The sequence below is a fragment of the Corylus avellana genome, chromosome 6, assembly GCF_965113065.1.
Source record: "Corylus avellana chromosome 6, dhCorAvel1.hap1.2, whole genome shotgun sequence".
Lineage (NCBI taxonomy): Eukaryota > Viridiplantae > Streptophyta > Magnoliopsida > Fagales > Betulaceae > Corylus > Corylus avellana.
Window position 1 is genome coordinate 24172250 of NC_142495.1, and position 19749 is coordinate 24191998.

A 19749-nucleotide genomic window follows, 5' to 3' on the forward strand; every position below is an offset into this window, starting at 1 on the left:
ATAATGTGATTTGTATAATATCAAATTAAGTAATTGGCATTAGATTCAATAATATGTTACTTATAACCACAATTGAAGTATTAGTGTATTATCATTCTAATTTATATAATTATATAATAACAAATTATACATATATAATATGACATAAGTCATAAGTATACCAATTCATACTGATACAACAATTAAGTACTTAGAGACTTAGTTTCAATGTATGTTATAAACTTATAAGTTTATATATGTTATAAATTATAATTATACAAATATGCATATGAATAATATAAATGTATAATATCAATACCTAATCATATGATTCAATGACAAGTCAAATACTTTATTCAAGTGACTCATATTATTAATGTACAATAATAATGTAATTCGTATAATATTAAATTAAGTAATTGACATTGGATTAAACAATGTGTTACTTATAAACACAATTGAAGTATTAATACATTATCATTCTAATTTTAGTAATATTATCACTATAATTTATATAATTATATCACATGATGAATTGATCATTAAATAATATGATTATATAATAACAAATAATACATATAATCATATATAATATGACATATAATCATATATATCATATGTTTTATTTGAACTTCTTTTATATGTTGTGTTGAACTTTTTCTATACGTTGTGTTGAATTTTTTATTTTATTTTTTATTTTTTAAGTTAACTGGTTATGCTTTAATATTTAAGGAATTTTTTTTAAAAGTACAAGTAAATGTAAATTTGGGGTCAAATATTTTTGATTTTTTAATATGAGCTCTTTTTTATAGCAATTGGGCCTAAGAAGGCACTAAAAATACAAAAAACAAATGAGGGTAAAAAATGCTACTATAATAAAAAAAATAAAAATTAAAAAATTAAAAGAAAAAAAAAGGCCCAAAAAAAAGCCCAAAAGCCTAATTTTGAAAAAGCGGTTAGCGGGCGGTTACCTATTTTACTAACCACTAACCGGCGGTTAGTGAAATCTACTAACCGCTAAAGTGGTTACGGTTATTATCAATAACTGCTAATCGTAACGGTATTGATACCCTTATTTATGAGGATAAAAAGATGGTCCTTAACATTACTCTTGAAGTTATTGTATATTTTTCTTTCACCAAAAATAGAAGACCAGTAAAAAACTCCTAAAGGAAATTATCAGGAACCATTGAACTCGAAATTTTTTAATCCAAAAATCATAATTCCAATTTGGACTTTCTTCCTTGAGTTTTTTTTTTTTTTTTTTCTATGGAATCCTCAATTTAAAATTTGTTTGATTAAATATATATATTTTAAAAAATTTAAACATTTAATATAAGTGATAATTTAATAATAAAAATAATTTATTTAATTATTTAATTGATATTTAAAACAAAAAATTTTATTAACTTCTTTTCTTTTCTTTTGAACTCTAGGTGTTTTATCCTTTTATGAAATGAAGATGACATGTTCTTATCAAAAAAAAACTTCTTTTCTTTTCTTGCTATGACTTTGTGCACAGAAAACCAACCCCAGTCCCCATATACCAGGGTTTTGGTCCGACGACCAATATGTAACTGTGCAGCCTATTCTACAGTCGATCTAGCGCCTGGACCCACCAGGTCTTAATCTAAAGTACTGACGTGGCGATATCAGAGGCGTTAGCAAAATACCGCACTGTTTCCGAACTCCGACGTATCGGCGTACTTGAACCCTCGCCGTTCAAATTTTCTCGGGAACCAAACAGCCACTTTCCTTCTTCTCCATCACCATATTACCTCTCTCTCTCTCTCCAAAGGCCCAAAGATGAATCCGTTTGATCAAACCCCAGACCAGTTCTCTTCTTTCCCTCCTCTCCAGTTCATTCCATATCCACCTCCACTAAACCCTAACTCTAATCCTAATCCGAATGCTAATTCGAGTCCCTATAATCCAACCCAAATCCCAATCCAAGACCCTAATTCTACCTCACCAAGCCATCTTCTCTCATTCACAGTTCCCAAGAAGCGAAGGCGAGGCCGGCCTCAACGGAAAGCAACGTCGTTTCACCTTCCTCTCATCCCTAACGTCACTCTCAACGGTAATAATGGTCTTTTCCCTTCGTCTTCCTCTACTTCTAATTCAGTTTCAGCTCCTTTGTTCAGACCCAATGTAGAAAACCCTAATTCGTCAACTCAAACTGTAGCCGATACCTCTGATGAGATCATCGTGATAAATAAAGAATCCACGGCCGAGGCCTTGATTGCTCTCTCGGCTGGGTTTCCTGCCGATTCACTCACTGAGGAGGAAATCGATGCCGGGGTTGTCCCTTTAATCGGAGGGATCGAGCAAGTCAATTACATTCTTATCCGGAACCACATTATCGCAAAATGGCGTGAGAATGTGTCAAATTGGGTCACTAAAGAGATGTTTATTGATGCTATACCTAAACATTGTCATACTCTTTTGGACTCTACTTATAATTATTTAGTTTCACATGGGTATATCAATTTTGGGGTTGCACCAGCGATCAAGGAAAAGATCCCGGCTGAACTTATTAAGTCGAATGTGATTGTGATTGGTGCCGGGCTTGCGGGGCTGGCTGCTGCACGGCAATTGATGAGATTTGGGTTCAAGGTGACTGTTTTAGAGGGTAGGAAGCGAGCAGGTGGGCGAGTTTATACAAAGAAAATGGAGGGAGGGAATAGGCTGTGTGCAGCGGCAGATTTAGGGGGTAGTGTTTTGACAGGTACTTTAGGGAATCCACTTGGGATTGTTGCTCGACAGTTGGGTTATCCGCTTCATAAGGTGAGAGATAAGTGCCCACTATATAGTTTGGATGGAAAGCCAGTTGACCCTGATATGGATATGAAGGTGGAAACTGCTTTTAACCGTCTTTTGGACAAAGCAAGTAGACTTAGGCAGTTAATGGGGGAGGTCTCAGTAGATGTATCTCTTGGTGCAGCATTGGAAACATTCCGGCAGGTTTATGGGGATGCCGTGAATGCTGAGGAGATGAACTTGTTTAACTGGCATCTTGCAAATTTGGAATATGCAAATGCCGGTTTGCTTTCAAAGCTTTCCCTTGCATTTTGGGACCAAGATGACCCTTATGATATGGGAGGGGACCATTGCTTCTTGCCTGGAGGGAATGGAAGGCTGGTTCATGCTTTGGCTGAGAATGTGCCAATTTTATATGAGAAAACTGTACACACCATTAGGTATGGTAGTGATGGTGTGCAGGTCATTGCAGGGAGTCAGGTTTTTGAGGGTGACATGGCCCTATGCACAGTTCCGCTTGGGGTTTTAAAGAGTGGGTCCATAAAATTTATTCCAGAGTTGCCTCAGAGAAAGCTTGATGGGATAAAGAGGCTGGGGTTTGGGTTGTTGAATAAGGTTGCAATGCTATTTCCTCACGTATTTTGGGGCACTGATCTTGATACCTTTGGGCATCTTTCTGATGATCCAAGCCGTCGAGGGGAGTTCTTTCTCTTTTATAGCTATGCAACAGTTGCTGGTGGTCCTCTCTTGATTGCTCTGGTAGCAGGAGAAGCGGCTCACAAGTTTGAGAGCATGCCCCCCACAGATGCAGTGACCCGTGTTCTTCAAATTCTCAAGGGTAATCTATTTCTTTTTGTGTGTGTGTTTGTGTTTAAAGTATCTTATTCAGAAAATTATCCTATTTTCTGAGTATTAAAGTGACTATTTTGTCATGCATTTTTCAGTTATTATGCTTGTCAAAAAAAAAAAAAAAAAATCACTTAGTATTTGTGTCCTCTATGCATAATACTCAAGTAGATCAGAGGTAGTTGCAAACTTCCTTAAATTGTTATATTTTTCTGTACCATTTCTTGGTGATAATATGTACATTTCCATAGTCATTGACTCATTCAGAAGAACCAGATGGTAAACAATATTCTTTTTCCTGTACCTCTAAAAGGTGTATTACAACAAGAATACTTTCTTGGATGAAGAGTTTTTTCCTATCCTAATCGTGAAAGTTTTCAGCTAAATATCTGAATATTACTGGTGAGGAATGTGTTTTTCAAAATTGGGAATAAATGCATGCAGGTATCTTTGAACCGCAAGGAATCATTGTTCCGGAGCCTATCCAAACAGTTTGTACCAGATGGGGTGGTGATCCCTTCAGTCTAGGTTCTTACTCTAATGTTGCAGTTGGCGCATCAGGAGATGATTATGATATTTTGGCAGAAAGTGTGGGAGATGGAAGGCTTTTCTTTGCAGGGGAGGCCACCACTAGGCGATACCCAGCAACTATGCACGGAGCTTTTGTCAGTGGGTTAAGAGAATCTTCAAATATGGCTCATTATGCTAATGCTCGGACCTTGAGAAAAAAGATTGACAGGAGTCCATCGAAGAATGCCCATTCTTGTGCTTCCCTTCTTGCAGATTTATTTAGGGAGCCTGATCTAGAATTTGGGAGCTTTTCTGTTATTTTTGCTCAGAAGAATGCTGATCCCAGGTCAGCAGCAATTTTGAGAGTGACATTTAGTGAACCTCGAAAGAAGAGTCATGAAGGTTCAAAACCAGATCAACAGCATTCAAATAAGTTACTTTTTCAGCAGCTTCAGTCACATTTTAATCATCAGCAACAGCTTCATGTTTACACTTTGTTATCAAGACAACAGGCACTTGAGCTGAGAGAGGTGAGAGGAGGTGATGAAATGAGATTGAATCACCTCTGTGAAAAGTTGGGGGTGAAGCTGGTGGGAAGAAAAGGTCTCGGGTCTACTGCTGATTCTGTGATTGCTTCCATCAAGGCTGAGAGGGGCAACCGCAAACCTGCTCCAACTACTTTGGCGCTCAAATCAGGTGCTTGGTTGGAGCTTTACTTTTGTAATTCATACTTACTATATTTACTTCTTGTAGAACTTGATGTATGTATTTCATGGTTTTGGAAAAGGGGCATCAAAGCTGAACACGGGCATTTTGAAGCGAAAAATGGTGAGGTATGAGCTGATCTTGAAAACTTTTAATTGCTTGGATACAACAACTCCTTGGGGCCACACCCCCTTTTGCCAGATTTAACCAATCCGTGTGATGGGGGTGCGTTACTCGGGTTCGGGATTTATCTTTCAATGGTGGGTACACGAATTGGCCCTACCTTGAGGGAGTTTCCTGTCAATAAAAAAAAAAAAAAATCTCAAATATCCATTCTACTATAATTGATGTAAAAGTAACATTTTATCCTTGGTAATTTTCCCAGAAAGGCTAAAATAGTGCGTAGCAGCAATGGGCCAGCAGCGCCTACTAATTCAAATGTGGTAAATAGTAAAGTGTCGGAGGAAACTAGGGCGTCAGAGGAAATCAGGCCTGCAGATCAAATGCTTCTTGACACGCTTGGTTCAGGTAATATATAGAGGGTATCTTTCTTTTCTTTTCTTTTCTTTTTTTTTTTTTTTAAAAAAAAAATCTAATTTAAATATCCTTCCATTGCTCATGCATCTTGCCAGCTTATATTTTTCGCTGGGGTAGCGGCTTCACTTCCCTCCCTTTTTAAAGGAGATACTGGGGACAGCCAAAAACCACAGAAAACAACGTTAGAAGAATTTTACTATATCATAATGCATTTTTGATAAGTTACTATTATTTTTTTTTTTTGTAAGTACTATATCATAATGCATTGTGGTTACAAGTTTATGTTATCCACTATAGCAGTGGCTTTATTATCCTTCCATTTCAAAGGAGACACTAGCAAGTGTTTCGAAGAATAGAATCTAATATTAATTTTCATATTTTGTTAGGGCAAAATCAAGGTGACATGTTGAAACAATGAGTAGACAGACTTGAGAGGTGAGATGTCATAACTTGTTTCTGGCTCTTCAGGAGCATTAGTCTTTATGCGTAGAACTGTTTTCCCTTGTAACCTGTTTGCTGGAGAATGTTGTGTCCCTGACCTGCTTTACTTGTCTCAATGCTGTTCAGCTTTGGTGGGCCTAAGTGGTCAAATATGCAATTTTGCAAAGATTAATTTCCATTTTAATGTAACCTGATAAGGCATTGCCTTCTGTTAAGAGGATCTGACTGCAAAGTATTAAGCATGTTATGCCATACAGTTTTTATGGGTTTGAAATGATTAGTGGCTAGTATGTTAATAAGTCTCTTATTTAGATAAAGATATTTAATTAGTGAAAAAAATGTATTATCACATGCTTGGGACCAGATCTGGATGATGGCCATATACCAGTGACTTCAGCAAGTTCTTTCCAAGAATCAGTTTAATGGCATGGTTGGGTGTTCCACGGAAAAGGAATTTGTTCATTGTTTACTTGGATTTCTAGTAGACTAGCAGAGAATATGAAGACAACAAAACCACTGAAGTTAAATAAAATTTAGTTTGTTGAAATTTCTTTCTTTCGGAATTTAGTTTGTTGAAATTTCTTTCTTTTGGGTATGAGATGCAAGAGCCACAAATCCCCTCCCCCAGCCCCACTCAAAAGTGCAGCCGCCCCAAGGGCATTACTTCCTTGGTTAGATGTAAGCTCTCTGTCCTTGTCCTATTGAGAACTAACTTTCTTTCTTTTTCTGTGAATCCTACCTAAAAAATTTATAGAAGGATTTGCTCTTCACCTCCGAATCTATCAACAAGGGCCAATTTGCAATCTGTGACCAAGTCTGTTCCCGGCCTCATAATTGCTATTTTTACTCACGACCTTTGGCCGGATCACTACCAGTGCCTTCATCAGCTTGTTGAAGATGACTATGCTACTTGCAGGAGGACCACTCTGCTGTTTGTCTTCTCTGCTGGTAAGGTGATAAATGCAATGTCAAAGTGAACATTGAGCAAGGGTCAGGCTTCTCGGTTGTTTGGCTTCATGTTGCCCAGAGTCTGCAAGGCATCTTCTCAAGATGCCTGTGAATTGATTGGAGCTTGTGATCAAGACCTCAGTGGTTGTGATCAAGCCGCTGGTGAATCTCTTGAGAGCAATGTTGGCCCAGAAATGCCATTCAGATGAGACAAGTTTGCTGCCGAGCTGATTGTAGGATGGATGGATGAGGACGGCTGATGGCTGAGCCTTCACTTTTGACAAGTGGAGTCATGGTCGGATTTATGTTGGTGCAACTGCCTCTACTTGAGAAGTATCAAATATGTAAACTATGGTCTTGTGGCTAATTCTCATATTTTGTGTGAATGGCAAATCAAACCTTATTTCCATTTGTCAACAATATTCTCAGCTTACAAAAAAAAAAAAATGATATTTAAGATTATGGTGGGATGAATTATGTTTGATTCAAATATTTAAACTATGGTCTTATTATTTCTTTTAATTATTATGTTATGGTAAATTTTTAATGCTATTAGTTTTAAATCTTGTTTTAATTGTCGTACAAAACAGGTCTATATTGATTTCGAGGGAACAATTGAAACATATATTAATAGTAACGTGAGTTACTACATTTTTATTCTACAAGCATGTTACAAATCTGCCAATCTTAACCAATCTCTGGATCAATCATTGTTAAAATAGTCCCCAAAGAGTAGCTCATACACTTTGTGAATCGAACGTCATTGGTTCGAATTTTTCTCTCCCTTTTCCTTCTCCACCCAACAAAAAAAAAAAAAAAAAAAAAAAAAAAAATCATTGTTAAAATAAAGGGCTGTTGTGTTTGAATTTAAGGGCCTGAATCCTTGGGTCTGCAAGAATTTGGAGAAGTCTGTTGAATTTGAGTTTGAAAGCCCGAGTCTCTGAGTAGTGCAGGAATTTTGGAAAAAGCTGTTGTGGGCTGAGGTGTGCAAATTTGACTTTGGGGAGGGTATAATTTATTTATTTATTTTTTTTAAAAAAAAAAAAAAAAAAAAAGGAGAAGGCTTTAGAGGGAATTATCGAAGATCAATTTGATTGTATTTTCCTTAATTATTATTATGTAATTGTGATTCTCAAGCTTATTTCATAATCAAAGCCAATATCTTGTCTTTCGTTCCATTATTCCTCCAATAATCAATATCCTTCTATTACATTAGCTCAAAAAAAAAAACGAACCAAGACCAGCACGCTTCAAGCATCTTGTCCAACGTCGATCATCTCTAAACAACCGAAAGTGCAAAAGTGCATTTGAAAGCTATTACCCCATCATTCAGCATTAATCCACATAATAAATGCGAGTACTGGAAACTTGTCTTTAAGGGCAGAAGCATCAAATCCATTTGTAGCACTTCCGCAGAAATGATTTAGCTTCTGGAGCCATCCATGGCCATTGTGACATGCTATGCTAAGCTGCTAAAAGGTTCAACTCTCTGATTAGGAAAGCAGATGCCCAATTCTATTTTCCATTCAGAGACTGCAGATCCATGCTATTGAAAATCGACATATCTTTCAATAGTACACTTGTGGGTATCACAATTCTACAGTGAGGTGTTCAAGGTCTATAGAACCAACAAAAGTATGAGAAGACATTTCTTACTTTCACCCTTAAACCAAAAATGAATATCTCATAGCACCATATACCTTTTGTACATAATCTGTAGCCAGAGATAATTTTGAAGTGGCTGAATGTTGTCAACCTAAAGCCCTTTTGCATCACTTTCGTCTCTATGATCTTCTGAGTTGTCAGTCCCTTCCAACCACTCATTCAGTTTCGCTTCTCTATCAGCCTTGAAGTCATCAAAGTCTTCCGGAACCGACAGTAAATTAGGACTTGGTAAGCTGACATCATTCTCTTCTTCTTCTTCTTCTTCTTCTTCTTTTTCTTCTTCTTCTTGAAGTGGCTCATCTTCAATCCGACTTGACAAGGGCAGCTCATCTACTTCCACATCCAGCAAAGATGAGCTTGTACTAGCAGAGGTCACTGAGAGTGTTGTAGTAGGATATGGCAGTAGCTTCTCACCCTCGGTCTGTATTGATTCTCGTGGATCAAGTTGTGGCCACTTGAAGTTGCTGGCTTTTTGTTTTGCTGACTTAAAGACAGATTGAAAATAACTACTTCTTCTTTCCTTATCCCCTTGGGCAAACACTGTAGTACGACCCCAAGTGGCTGGGCCCCAAGAGCTAGTTCTTCCCATCTGAAAACCTGAAGCTGGGTTATGGATTAACCCTCTTCTTGGTTGTTTTGTTGACATGATCACTAGAGATTTCTTGATGTCTCTAATCATCTCATCTGCGATGGGGAATCCACATTCTTTCATTGACTTCACCATGGAGATAGAATCCTCTGAATCTTCGGCGTGCAAAGTCATCTCTCGAGATTTATCCACAACATTATTCTTGAGAGTAATGGTGTTGGGCACAGCATTTTGAGTATGCTGCTGAACATAGAAAAGCCCTACTGAGGGTTCATTTGCAATGTATTTAATCATCTCTGCCAAGCATTCAGTTATCTCCACGAAGCCATCAACAGTGGAGAACCCATGCATCTTTTCCAAAGCAAATGGCAGTTCATCACTGGTTTGTCAAAAAGTTTCAGAAGCAAATGCATTTCAAGGGGGGAGAAACAGGAGAGCAAAATGAAATAATAAGAATAGATATCAATTTAGTAGATTTATCCATCTTTACTAATTATCAGAAAAATTAGTTATATTAGCCCACGTATTATATGAATTAACATATAAGAAACTTGTATTCAAATCCAACATAAAGGAAGTGGCCACCCCCATTCAGGTGACATACAAATGCAGGATACAATGACTTGATCCATAATTTGACTTATTTTTTAAAGAATAAAAAAAAAAAATAATAAGTCGCTTGAACATTTGTGACTTACATAACTTATATAAGAAAAATGGCTTCACTTGAACATTTGATGTTACTTCAGAGAAACAATTCTGCATGTGGAAGTATCAGCTGGTATCATATGGGGGAGTTTAACATGTATCTGGAAAAATTTGGAAGTAGCATTACAATATGACTGACTCCATCTTGAATAGGACTCACCGCACTCCTGTCTCTAGGTTTTAAGTAGCCTTACTTCATGCGCAGAGCTCATTTGCCAAGTATTACGAGATCATCCTACAAATATACAATACCATCTCCTGGAATAAATTATTTTATCACTTTCAGATCAAATTCCAGTACCTACAAAGACTTATGCATGATCACTTCCTAGACCAAGAGTCGGTCATCAAATGTCCTATTTTAGTATTAGCCATGCTAGCCCTTACTATTAGAAAGTGATATGTTTTAGACATTTTTAGTCAGGTTTGACACCATTGAGAGATTCAAGGCTGGAAACGCAAATTTGGCAAAATATGATTTCTTTGCTTTTGGTTTATATAAAGGTCATAATTCAGAATCGTCAAATGCTTCAAAGTTTAGTGCAATTATAAGCATATATTTTCATACTCTTTTTTTTTCTCTCATCATTACAAGGGAAAATATCCAAAAAGAGATCTCATAATAGGCATTTGTTTAGGAGAAAGCTGTAATTAGCAAACTCTATGTTAGAATTATGAAGAGATCTCCTCTTAAAAGTTTTAGATTATTTACAAAAATTCTTGACTATGAAAGCCCTTTGTTTTCCAACAGAACAATTTTCCTCTCCAATAGACAATTAGATCCCAGAGTTGTAGGTCTACTTCTGAGTCCTAAAAGGATTTATTTGTCCTCCATGATTTTCATTTTTCCTGAAAGAATAATTAAATAGTAATATACTAATCTCATTTACCCATAAGTCTCACCTTACTAGGAATATATTTGGTTTGTATTTATAGTTTTTTCTTTCTTTCGTTTGAATTAATAGTTTGTGTATGTGTTATACCAAACCATCAAAAAAAATCAAGATCATAAATTCGAAATATCAATAAAGTGTCAATAATTTCGACCCCATGTGATCATCTATCATGCCAATCTTCTTATACTTCCCACATCAAACACCTTGAGTTCAGCTCTTTCCCACCGCAAAGACTCTACTCATCTCAACCCATATTTTGCCTTAAGATCAAAGGCAAATATGTTATCTTTAATGAAATTTATTATCAAAACAACAAATCGTTCTGCTTTGAAACAGTTTCCATTGAAAAGAAGAACCTAACCGTTAAGATTATGCATTTAAATCAATACCCACCTGAAAATTTTACATAATCCTACAAACCCAGTTCTCAAATTTCAGTTCTTTTTTTTTTTTATAAAAAAAAAAAATCATTTAAATAGAGAAAATCAAAGAAGAAATAAAATGCAATGGGAAAGATGGGAGTAATAATGACTTACAGGAAACCCTAAGAAGGCCAAGTGTTACTGAGGAAAAATCGTCGTGTTTTTGATCATTTAGGTCACTTTCTGAAGCTTTCCTGAAGGTCGTCAAGCAGGCAGGTTCATGCTTGCAATTTGTTGAAGCTTCTTTGATCTTTCTCGTCTATATCCACCTATCTTTCTATCTGTGTCTTTTTTTCACGAGTTACCTCAGCTCAACCAACACCATAAAAAGACAATTTCAAGTTTCGCTTCTGTTCGCTTTAAGGTGGTTTAAGTGGTTTTGTAGTTCTTTTAATTGATTAAATAAAATAAATAAAAGTAAAAATAATTATCAGATTATATTTCTAGACCTCTACCTTTGGATATAGTTTCTCTTTAGTCCTTATACTTTATAAGTTTAGCAATGCTACCCTATAACTTTTTTCTATGATACAGACTTTAAAATGGATTAGCTCTCTTAACTTAATATAATATCTAATTACTAAAGCATCTTTTTCAGTAGGAGAATTGTAGCATTCTATTGCCCTTCAATTATTGCAAAATTGTTTCATTTTGTTGAGTCAGTTTTAGAAGATAATAAAAGGGTAAAATTCACTTAACTCCCTCAAACTATCAATTACGATAATTTTCTCCATAAACTATCAAAACAATGACAATGTACCCCCAATGTTAAAAAAAATGATGAAATTATCTCTATATAATTTTCAATAAGACAAAAATACCCTTAAAATTTTGAAAAAATAAATAAATTTTAGTATTTTTGTTTTTATTTTAATAAGGGTAATTTCATCATTTTGTTAAAATTGAGGGTATATTGTCATTGTTTTTGTAATTTGGAGGGTAAATTGTCACAATTAATAATTTGAGGAGTAGATTGTCATTAAAGTGATAATTTGAGGCGGTTACTTAGACTTTACCCATAGTAAAAAGAACTTTTTTGTGAATGCTGATGCTTTGCTTAGACTGGATGGGTGTCATTTAAATACTTTTGTGGCTGCTGGTACAATAACAAAACTTGCAAAATTGTTTGTAGATTATTCTTTTTTGCAATATTGAAATCCTTTTTTTCTTTCTTTTTTTTTTTTTTTCAATTTTAATATTGATTTGATTACCATAATATTACAATTATTTTCACTATTGTTTTTACGCATTTAAATGGAAGAGGGGAAACAGATCTTATTTTCACTCACAAAGTGCGGTTATACTGTTAAGCTTTTTTTTTTTATTTTTTTTTTCCTGTTTTGATTTGAAATAGTTTTTTATATGATAGAAAGTTGAGAAGTGATTTTGATCGGGTCTACATTTAAAAAGTATCGTATGTGAGATCCACTTTAAGAAAATTATTTGAATAATTCTATGTATCATCTCATAATCCTCAAAGTTGATGTGGCATGGTCCTTTCACCGAAAAACAAAATTATTATGAACCAATTATTATGAAGAATCACGTCACATCAGCTTTGAAAGATAATGAGGAAATAATATAGTGACGTATAGCATTAGTCAAACTATTTGGCCAACTTTAAGAGTGTTGAATAATGTTATACACCATCTTTTTATCCTCTAAAGATGTAGTGTATTCACCCATAGCATATGGTGCACGGAAATGAATTTTTTAGTGAGGGGATCGCGCCACATTAGCTTTGGGAATAAAAGGATGGTGTATAGAATGCCTCAAGAGTGTTTTGCGTTTTCAAAAAATACAAATTATTAACATGCTTATTTTGAGAAAAAATTTTATTTATTGTTTTAGGTATGGAAGCCAGCTTCTTACTGATGAGGAGGCTTTAGGGTTCGGTGATGAGAATTGGGCGTTGGTGGTGGATAGTGGGGCAGACCAGTGGCTTGTTGACAAGGGGAGGCAGCGATGGGGATATGCAGAAGACGAAGAAGGCCAAGAAAGCAAGCTATTTTACAGACGAGTGGTGATGAGGATGAGTGAGAATTTAGGGTTTTGGTTGTGTTGGGTGGTGTTAACTGTAAGATTTTTGCAGATCAATGTATGTACATGCGTTTGAATGCGATATCCTTTTCTTTTTTGGTTCCATTTTATGCCCCAAATCTTCCTGTGTGGTTCCACTTACATTCATATTCCCCATGCCCTTCACATCTACATACTTCAAATGCACAAATCTAAAATATGCATTTGTTTACAGTAGTACAGAAGTAATGTAATTTTCAAGGGAAAGTAGATGATCTTTTTGCCACAAAATGTCTCATGAAGAGAAGCAATACTTTTGCATATGCCTAGGTTGAGCTGGGTTGCTTTGCCGTCTGCATGAAATTAAAAGTATAGCATGGGTAAGATGATAAGATGAGTACATAGAAATTCACATAGATAGCAGGGAACTTCTTTTACCAGCATTTCATGGTCACCCATTATCTCCTCTATCAACTCCTGCACTGGTTTGTCAGCACTGTTGGGAACAAGAGCTGCAAAGACAGCTGGTTCTAGTCCTGCATAAAAGGATAGTTTTATATTTGATGCTTAATACAAATTGATTAAATTTGATGGTTCTATCCAGCTCAACAAGTATTTCTAACATGACCTTGATAATTGATTAAAAGAAGAAGCAACAATATTGGAAATGAGGTTCTTCATCATTAATTGTCCTTGATAGAAATAAGCAAAGGGGGCCACCCATTGGGAAGACTGAAGAGTCCACTTTAAGGTGTAGAAAGAGTAGGGGTGTGTGTGGAAACAACTATCTTCATCTATATATGGCAAAATGATTGGGGTATGTTTTTTACTGCGTATTGGGGATATTTTTTGTCTTTTTTTTTAAAAAAAAAAAATGTTTTGATGTGACTTAAAGGTGACAAATATTTTTTTGTTTTAAGTTGTTTGTTAATGTATTTGTCTTCAAAACGAGAAAGCAAAAACATAAACAAACATAGCAGAAGTTTGGCAGCACACCCATACAAGAAAACCACTACAATTCCACCCATATGACTTAAATGCAAGTACAAACTGTTGAGATGGATCTCTGTTCTACATATACCCAGGCAATAATGTTGGGAACAAGTTCCACATTCAACATCCTTTTGTATTGAATGAAGCATGATCTGCCATTCTTTCCATAGTAAAATTTCTAAAAATTTTAACTGATTACTTTCTCTGATATTAAAGTATTGAGATAAGAGTTTCTAGAACTTAAAATTCAGCTGAGAAAGAAAGACAACAACAACAAAAAGAGAAGAACAAAAAAAACTTAAAAATTTCAGGAAGCCCTTCAGGTGGAGTCAAATTTCTCCATAATGACTCCTAGTCAAGCCAAATGAGAAGTTCACTGACTTTCTATTAGGATAAAGAAAAATTTCATACCAGTTTCTGGAAAAGCATCAATAAACATTATCATCTCCTCTCCACTAAGACCAGATAGGAAACAAATCCGTGGCAGGGACTTAGCTATCTGCAGAACAGAATACACTAATTACATGCACCATTGGAATACAAGATAGAACTTAACAAGTCTTATCATCTGAGATGATCCTTCATTCATTAGCCCCTAGAGCACTGCCTTCTCTTTCTAAGAAGTATTGCCTTATTGTCAAATGGGTAGACTGCTTTAACTGCATCAATTATTCGGTTGATTTGCATGAAGTACTGAGTGTTCATATGTTTTGGAGTTTGAGGCTACCAAAAATATGAGAAACATCAAAAAATTATTAAGTGAATTGTATTGTCCAACTTGATACATCAAAATTAGGGATAGCTCAAAGGCTAGGCAGTTAAGGCGGTCGCCTATGGCCCCCAAAAATATAAGGCCTCCTTAAGAAATAAAACTCTTCAAAATGGTACTAAAAGCACCCTTGAGAGAAAGAGGGGAAAAAAAAAAAGAAGCAATTTTTTAATTAATGAAAAAAACAACATTAATTTCCTCATAAAGTCAAACTTTAAATGCATTTTAAAAATAAGAAAAATAAACAACAATTCATAGCGTAATTTAAATAATATATATATAAAATTAGAATAATTATTATTTATTTAATATGAAAATATTAAAAAAGCCTCACTTAAATTTGTTGCCTTAGGCCTTAAAATATATGGAGCCAGCCCTAATCAAAATATCCAACAAATTGAATACAGAAATAATCTACTAAGATCCTAAGATGACTTTATCTTTGTCAGAGTTCTAAGAGAAAAGATGGGTTCATTTAGATGCTAGAAGAACATGATATATTTGAATCAAATGCTATTAAACATTATTGAATAGTTCACCTTTCTATAGAATTCCAGACATTCAATAGTCTGCCTTCCACAAGCTCATCAAAGAGTATTAAAAAAGATCTCTCCACCGTAAAATGTCAATGGCAAGATATGAAGAATTGAAAGGATTCTGAACAAGAAAGAATAAGTAACTAGCAAGTTGAAGAATTCAACCTTTACTGCTTCCAAATGGGGTTGCTTTGTATGCACTGCTTCCCAGAGGGGACGAGTAATCATGTATTCAGTACAAAAAATAACCTACAATAATGCACATTAGACTCATAGTAGAGATAGAAGCATGTTTGGACAAAGTGGATCTGTATTTCCTACCACTCACGACAACCATCATGACAGAGAAGTTTTACTCTGATGGAGGAGAATATAAAGAAATACGAGTCTTACCACCTGAAATGGTGTACACTAGTATTGGCCTGAAGAGACACTACAAAGCAATATCTAAAGAAAAAGTAAATACTATCCATTGTCAAAAACTCTGCACCTCAGGATCCTCCTATTAGCCAATCTTTAAACAATTTGCTCATCCATGCTAAGCTTCCTCCCCTCAAAAGAATAAAAATGTAATAACTAAAAGCATGACAACAACCCCAACAACTAAAATTGGAAAAAAACAAAACAAAACAAAATTATAACAGTAATGTTTTAGCATGGGGTTATGGTACTCAATATCCTCCAGAGTTTTTTATTACAGTTCATAGACTTACCAAAAGAAAAATTATTACATTTTAGCAGATTTTGTATAGAGAGTCAGAGTGAAATTTCCAATAAAATTTTAAGCCAAGAGCAGGATACCCTAGGAAAAAGTTTAGCATAAAGAAAAAAATGATTTCACAATTTTTGGGTTGCCCCTACCGGGCAAAGTCCCTTCATCAGGCTTTTTCTTTTAGTGCTTCAAGGAAAATGAACACAAAGATATGATATAAATATTACCTCCAGGAATTCACCATCCAAGTCTTTCAAAAGTTGTTGTATCTGCATAAAGAAGACGCCAAAATCATTGTAATTTGTGCAGAGACACATAAGCTAAATGATCTATTCAAAAAACAACTATAACTAAAATGAGAATAAAGAAAAGATCATATATGTGCCAATCTTTATCAACATATGGCAAACAGAAATGGCCTTAACAGAAGAATGAATGACTTTCGTGTTGCATTTTCATGCATTTGGTTGGGTTAGAAATGACAGCTGAAGTTGGATGGCCAAAGGGGGGCAAAAAAGAGATGACAAGCAACTTTAACAGATTAAAAATTACCTTAGTGGCCTCCTCCACTTCAAATCCCAATAACAATAAAGCCTGCCACAAAAAAGGGGAAAAAACAAAAAAAAAACAACAAAAAAAACCCGAAGTTTGAATCATCTACAGTTAGTAAGATCTAGGACATGATCCCATCTGTTTCTTTTTTGGGTAAGTTCCCATGTACTTCATCAAAAACATAAGTCATTAATCTCTGCTTTCAGGACAATGTTTATGATTTGCCCCAGCCACAAGTTCTGGTCGCGGATACAAGATCCATAAGTAATAACAATTTTCTTTGAAAGACCGAAAATTTATGACTAAAAAACTCAATATAAAAGGAGATTCTATATTTCAGAAACTTGTATCTTAAATCCGATACATTTAGCAAAAGGTCATGTATCTAAAATGTCTAAAAGTAGAAAATAACAAGATCATGTGCAGTTTCTGACATCACATAGAAAGAAATATATATATATATAACTTTTGACAATTGGAACGAAACTAACCAGAACTTACAGGTGGACCATATTTGGGATCATCAGCAGTCAAAGGAACAAATTTGGAATCTTCAATTAAGTCACTAGGGACTGCTGTTAGATGAAGATAATTATCCAGAAACAAAACAGTTATAGAAGTGTCAATAAGATAAGACTGAAACTTTAAGTAAATAAATCACAACCATGCTTTAATGAAAGTGGCTCGCCAAGAAACAAGCAGAGTAACATTCAAATGTTTCTGCACCTCTACATTATTTCACAAATCCAACTGTAGTATATGTGTTAAAAGGCCTAACCATTGATCTAAAAACTCTAAGAAAGTTGGATACTGTGATTTGGTTAAACCCGGCTCCACTTACTTATTAATATTCAATAACTTAACATTATACCTAAATATAATACCAAGATACTTTAATCTAGCCTATCGATCCTTCAGTGACCCAAACCCGTGACATGTGCCAGCTCTGACATCTTGAATCTTTTCTTTTCTGATTGACATCTAAAATCTTTGATCTAAAAGACTGATTTGATTAAATCCTTCTGCTCCCCAAACCAAAACTCTTTTATCTTCCTAGCTCCTACAGAGCACATGACAACAAGTTCAACTGCAATTAGTTCTTTTATCTGACCTCTTTTATCTCGGAGAAACTTTTGTGTTTTTCGTTTTCTTTCTTTTTTCCATTAAAGAAACAAAAAAAACCACAAATTTAATTGTCTCAGTATACTTGTATTGTTTCCAAACATAACACTAAACAACAGCGACAGCAAGCCATTAGACCTCCAACTAAAACTGAATTTGCGAACAACCAAGAAATGTAAAATTGAACATCACTAAGAGTTTTAACACTAAGTTTAACACACACCCATCACCCAAAATGCCATCTGACGATGAAACTGAGAGAGAATAAAGACAAGAAACTAAGAAGGGTTCAGCCCACCTTCAGAAGAAGACGCTCGTGGTCGTTGGGGATGCTTGAGCTTCAGCTGATGGATGTTGTTTGAGGATGATGATGGAACTGTTGAGACATGTGAAGTCACAAAAGGGTTTATAGAAACTGAAGGAACCCAAAACGCACGAGAGTAGAGAGAATGTTTTGGTGAGAACCCAAGCGCAGATGCCATGAGAGTTCAGTCTTGTCGATCATCCGCAGTACAACGAACTTCTTGTTATGTTATAGTGATAAGGTTTATTGAGTGTAGACCACCGTTGTATATGTGAAATCTGTGATAAACGGCGCATGTCGTGATAACTTCACAAACAAGTCGTCCAGTCCAGGTATGTAGTAGACGACTGTCGTCTGTCATAATTTTGGACAGAGGATGCTTCCAAATTCCGATCCCCTCAAAGTCTAACAAGAAAGATTGTGAAGATAAATCTCAAATTTATATGATTAGATATTACTTTAGAAGAGTATCCTTGGATTGCATTTGAGAAGTAAAACTTTTAAGTCAAAAAGGCGTTTTTTTGGCAAAAGCTTTATTTTTAAGCTTTTGCCAAAAATGCGTTTTTGCTATTTTTAGGCTTTTTAAACCTTTAAAAGTACTTTTAATTTTTTTTTTTTTTTCAAATGAAATTTTTAAGTATTAAACGCACTTTTAGGCCCCTCAAATGCAATTACAAACGGGCCCTAAATAGTAAGCCTCTCACCTTAACAAAATATTCTACCCCTTGAACTCTTCATGGTAACTGAAGTGGTTAGGATCACATTTAGTAATTTACTGGTAAAATTGAGGAGATTTAGTATTGCTTTTGTCGGTCATGATCTTGCAGGAAATTTTTTTGGGGGGTATGTCAGGGCCGGCTCAATGGCTAGGCCATTGAGGCGGTCGCCTAGGGCCCCCAGTTAGTAAGGCCCAGAATTTTTTTTAATAAGGCCCAAAAAAAATTTTAATAAGGCCTAAAAAAAATTTTCATTTTATTTTAACTTAAGGCCTAATTTTTTTTTTTTTTAAATAAGGCCCACAATTTTTTCCCATAAAAATTTAAGGCCTCGAAAATAATGCCCCAATATAATAAGCTCATTGTAAAATAAGACCAATTAATCCAAAAAAAACAAATATGCCACATCAATTTTTTTGAGTAACTAGTTAAAAGTTAAACTTAAAAGTCATGAAACAGCAATGAGAATGAAAATAATAATAATATTATAAAAATATAATAATATTATTAAAATAAATATTATTTAATTAATATTTAAATATTAAAAAAAATAAGGTCCAACTTCAAAATTTCGCCAAAGGCCCCAAATACATTGAGCCGGCCCTGGGGTATCCACCCTAACCCCCCAAAATTCATGCATTTGCTGGGCTACCTTAATTTGCAGCCATCGACACAATGAAGTAGTTCATCTTACAAATAAATTCACTGCACGGAATGACGCAAATATGTATGCACATGGTTCAAATGTTGTTTTATAATATTACGGACAAAGTCTTTTTCCAAAAATTTTCTATTAATGCGCAACTGTCCGTAGCACCTCCTACAGCATGAAATCAATCAACCGCTCATCTTGGTAGTACCTCTAAAGGCATATAATCGAAGAAAAGGAGGTGAGAAATAAGGGTTTAGCAGCAAGCGGCAATTGGTAATGAATATCCACTCCCGTTTAGACACCCCAAAATGGGAGTTGAAATCTCTTGCAGGTCAAATTACAACGCAAGCAATAGACAAAATTGCAAA

The 19749-nt window shown here is 35.1% G+C and overlaps 3 protein-coding genes across 10 annotated transcripts; 1 reads left to right on the top strand and 2 right to left on the bottom strand.

The window, feature by feature from the left end:
- Positions 1–1504: 1504 nt before the first annotated feature.
- On the top strand, positions 1505–7208 carry FLD (protein FLOWERING locus D-like protein). 4 transcript variants are annotated; one of them, XM_059600942.2, is made up of 7 exons: positions 1505–2059; positions 2165–3577; positions 4030–4791; positions 4883–4928; positions 5186–5328; positions 5724–5772; positions 6533–7208. In XM_059600942.2, the coding sequence occupies exons 1-6, from the start codon at positions 1786–1788 to the stop codon at positions 5753–5755; spliced, it is 2670 nt and encodes an 889-aa protein (XP_059456925.1). In that variant the 5' UTR covers positions 1505–1785; the 3' UTR covers positions 5756–5772; positions 6533–7208. The 4 variants fall into 4 exon arrangements, 3 of the variants coding, with proteins under 3 accessions (XP_059456925.1, XP_059456924.1, XP_059456926.1); XR_009440777.2 differs by having other exon boundaries at positions 1505–3577; positions 5186–5342; XM_059600941.2 differs by having other exon boundaries at positions 1505–3577.
- A 678-nt stretch (positions 7209–7886) lies between these two features.
- Positions 7887–11364, bottom strand: LOC132188443 (MEF2BNB-like protein). Of its 2 annotated transcripts, none has more exons than XM_059602890.2 (2): positions 11121–11364; positions 7887–9331 (listed from the first exon to the last, which is right to left on the bottom strand). In XM_059602890.2, the coding sequence occupies exon 2, from the start codon at positions 9329–9331 to the stop codon at positions 8483–8485; it is 849 nt and encodes a 282-aa protein (XP_059458873.2). In that variant the 5' UTR covers positions 11121–11364; the 3' UTR covers positions 7887–8482. The 2 variants fall into 2 exon arrangements, with proteins under 2 accessions (XP_059458873.2, XP_059458869.2); XM_059602886.2 differs by having other exon boundaries at positions 7887–9359.
- A 1749-nt stretch (positions 11365–13113) lies between these two features.
- LOC132188681 (vacuolar acid trehalase) lies at positions 13114–18239 on the bottom strand. 4 transcript variants are annotated; one of them, XM_059603202.2, is made up of 8 exons: positions 18008–18239; positions 17089–17159; positions 16588–16629; positions 16263–16304; positions 15489–15572; positions 14430–14517; positions 13464–13561; positions 13114–13378 (listed from the first exon to the last, which is right to left on the bottom strand). In XM_059603202.2, the coding sequence occupies exons 1-8, from the start codon at positions 18189–18191 to the stop codon at positions 13352–13354; spliced, it is 636 nt and encodes a 211-aa protein (XP_059459185.2). In that variant the 5' UTR covers positions 18192–18239; the 3' UTR covers positions 13114–13351. The 4 variants fall into 4 exon arrangements, with proteins under 4 accessions (XP_059459185.2, XP_059459184.2, XP_059459188.2 ...); XM_059603201.2 differs by having other exon boundaries at positions 17089–17162; XM_059603205.2 differs by lacking the exon at positions 16588–16629.
- Between the last annotated feature and the right edge of the window lie 1510 nt (positions 18240–19749).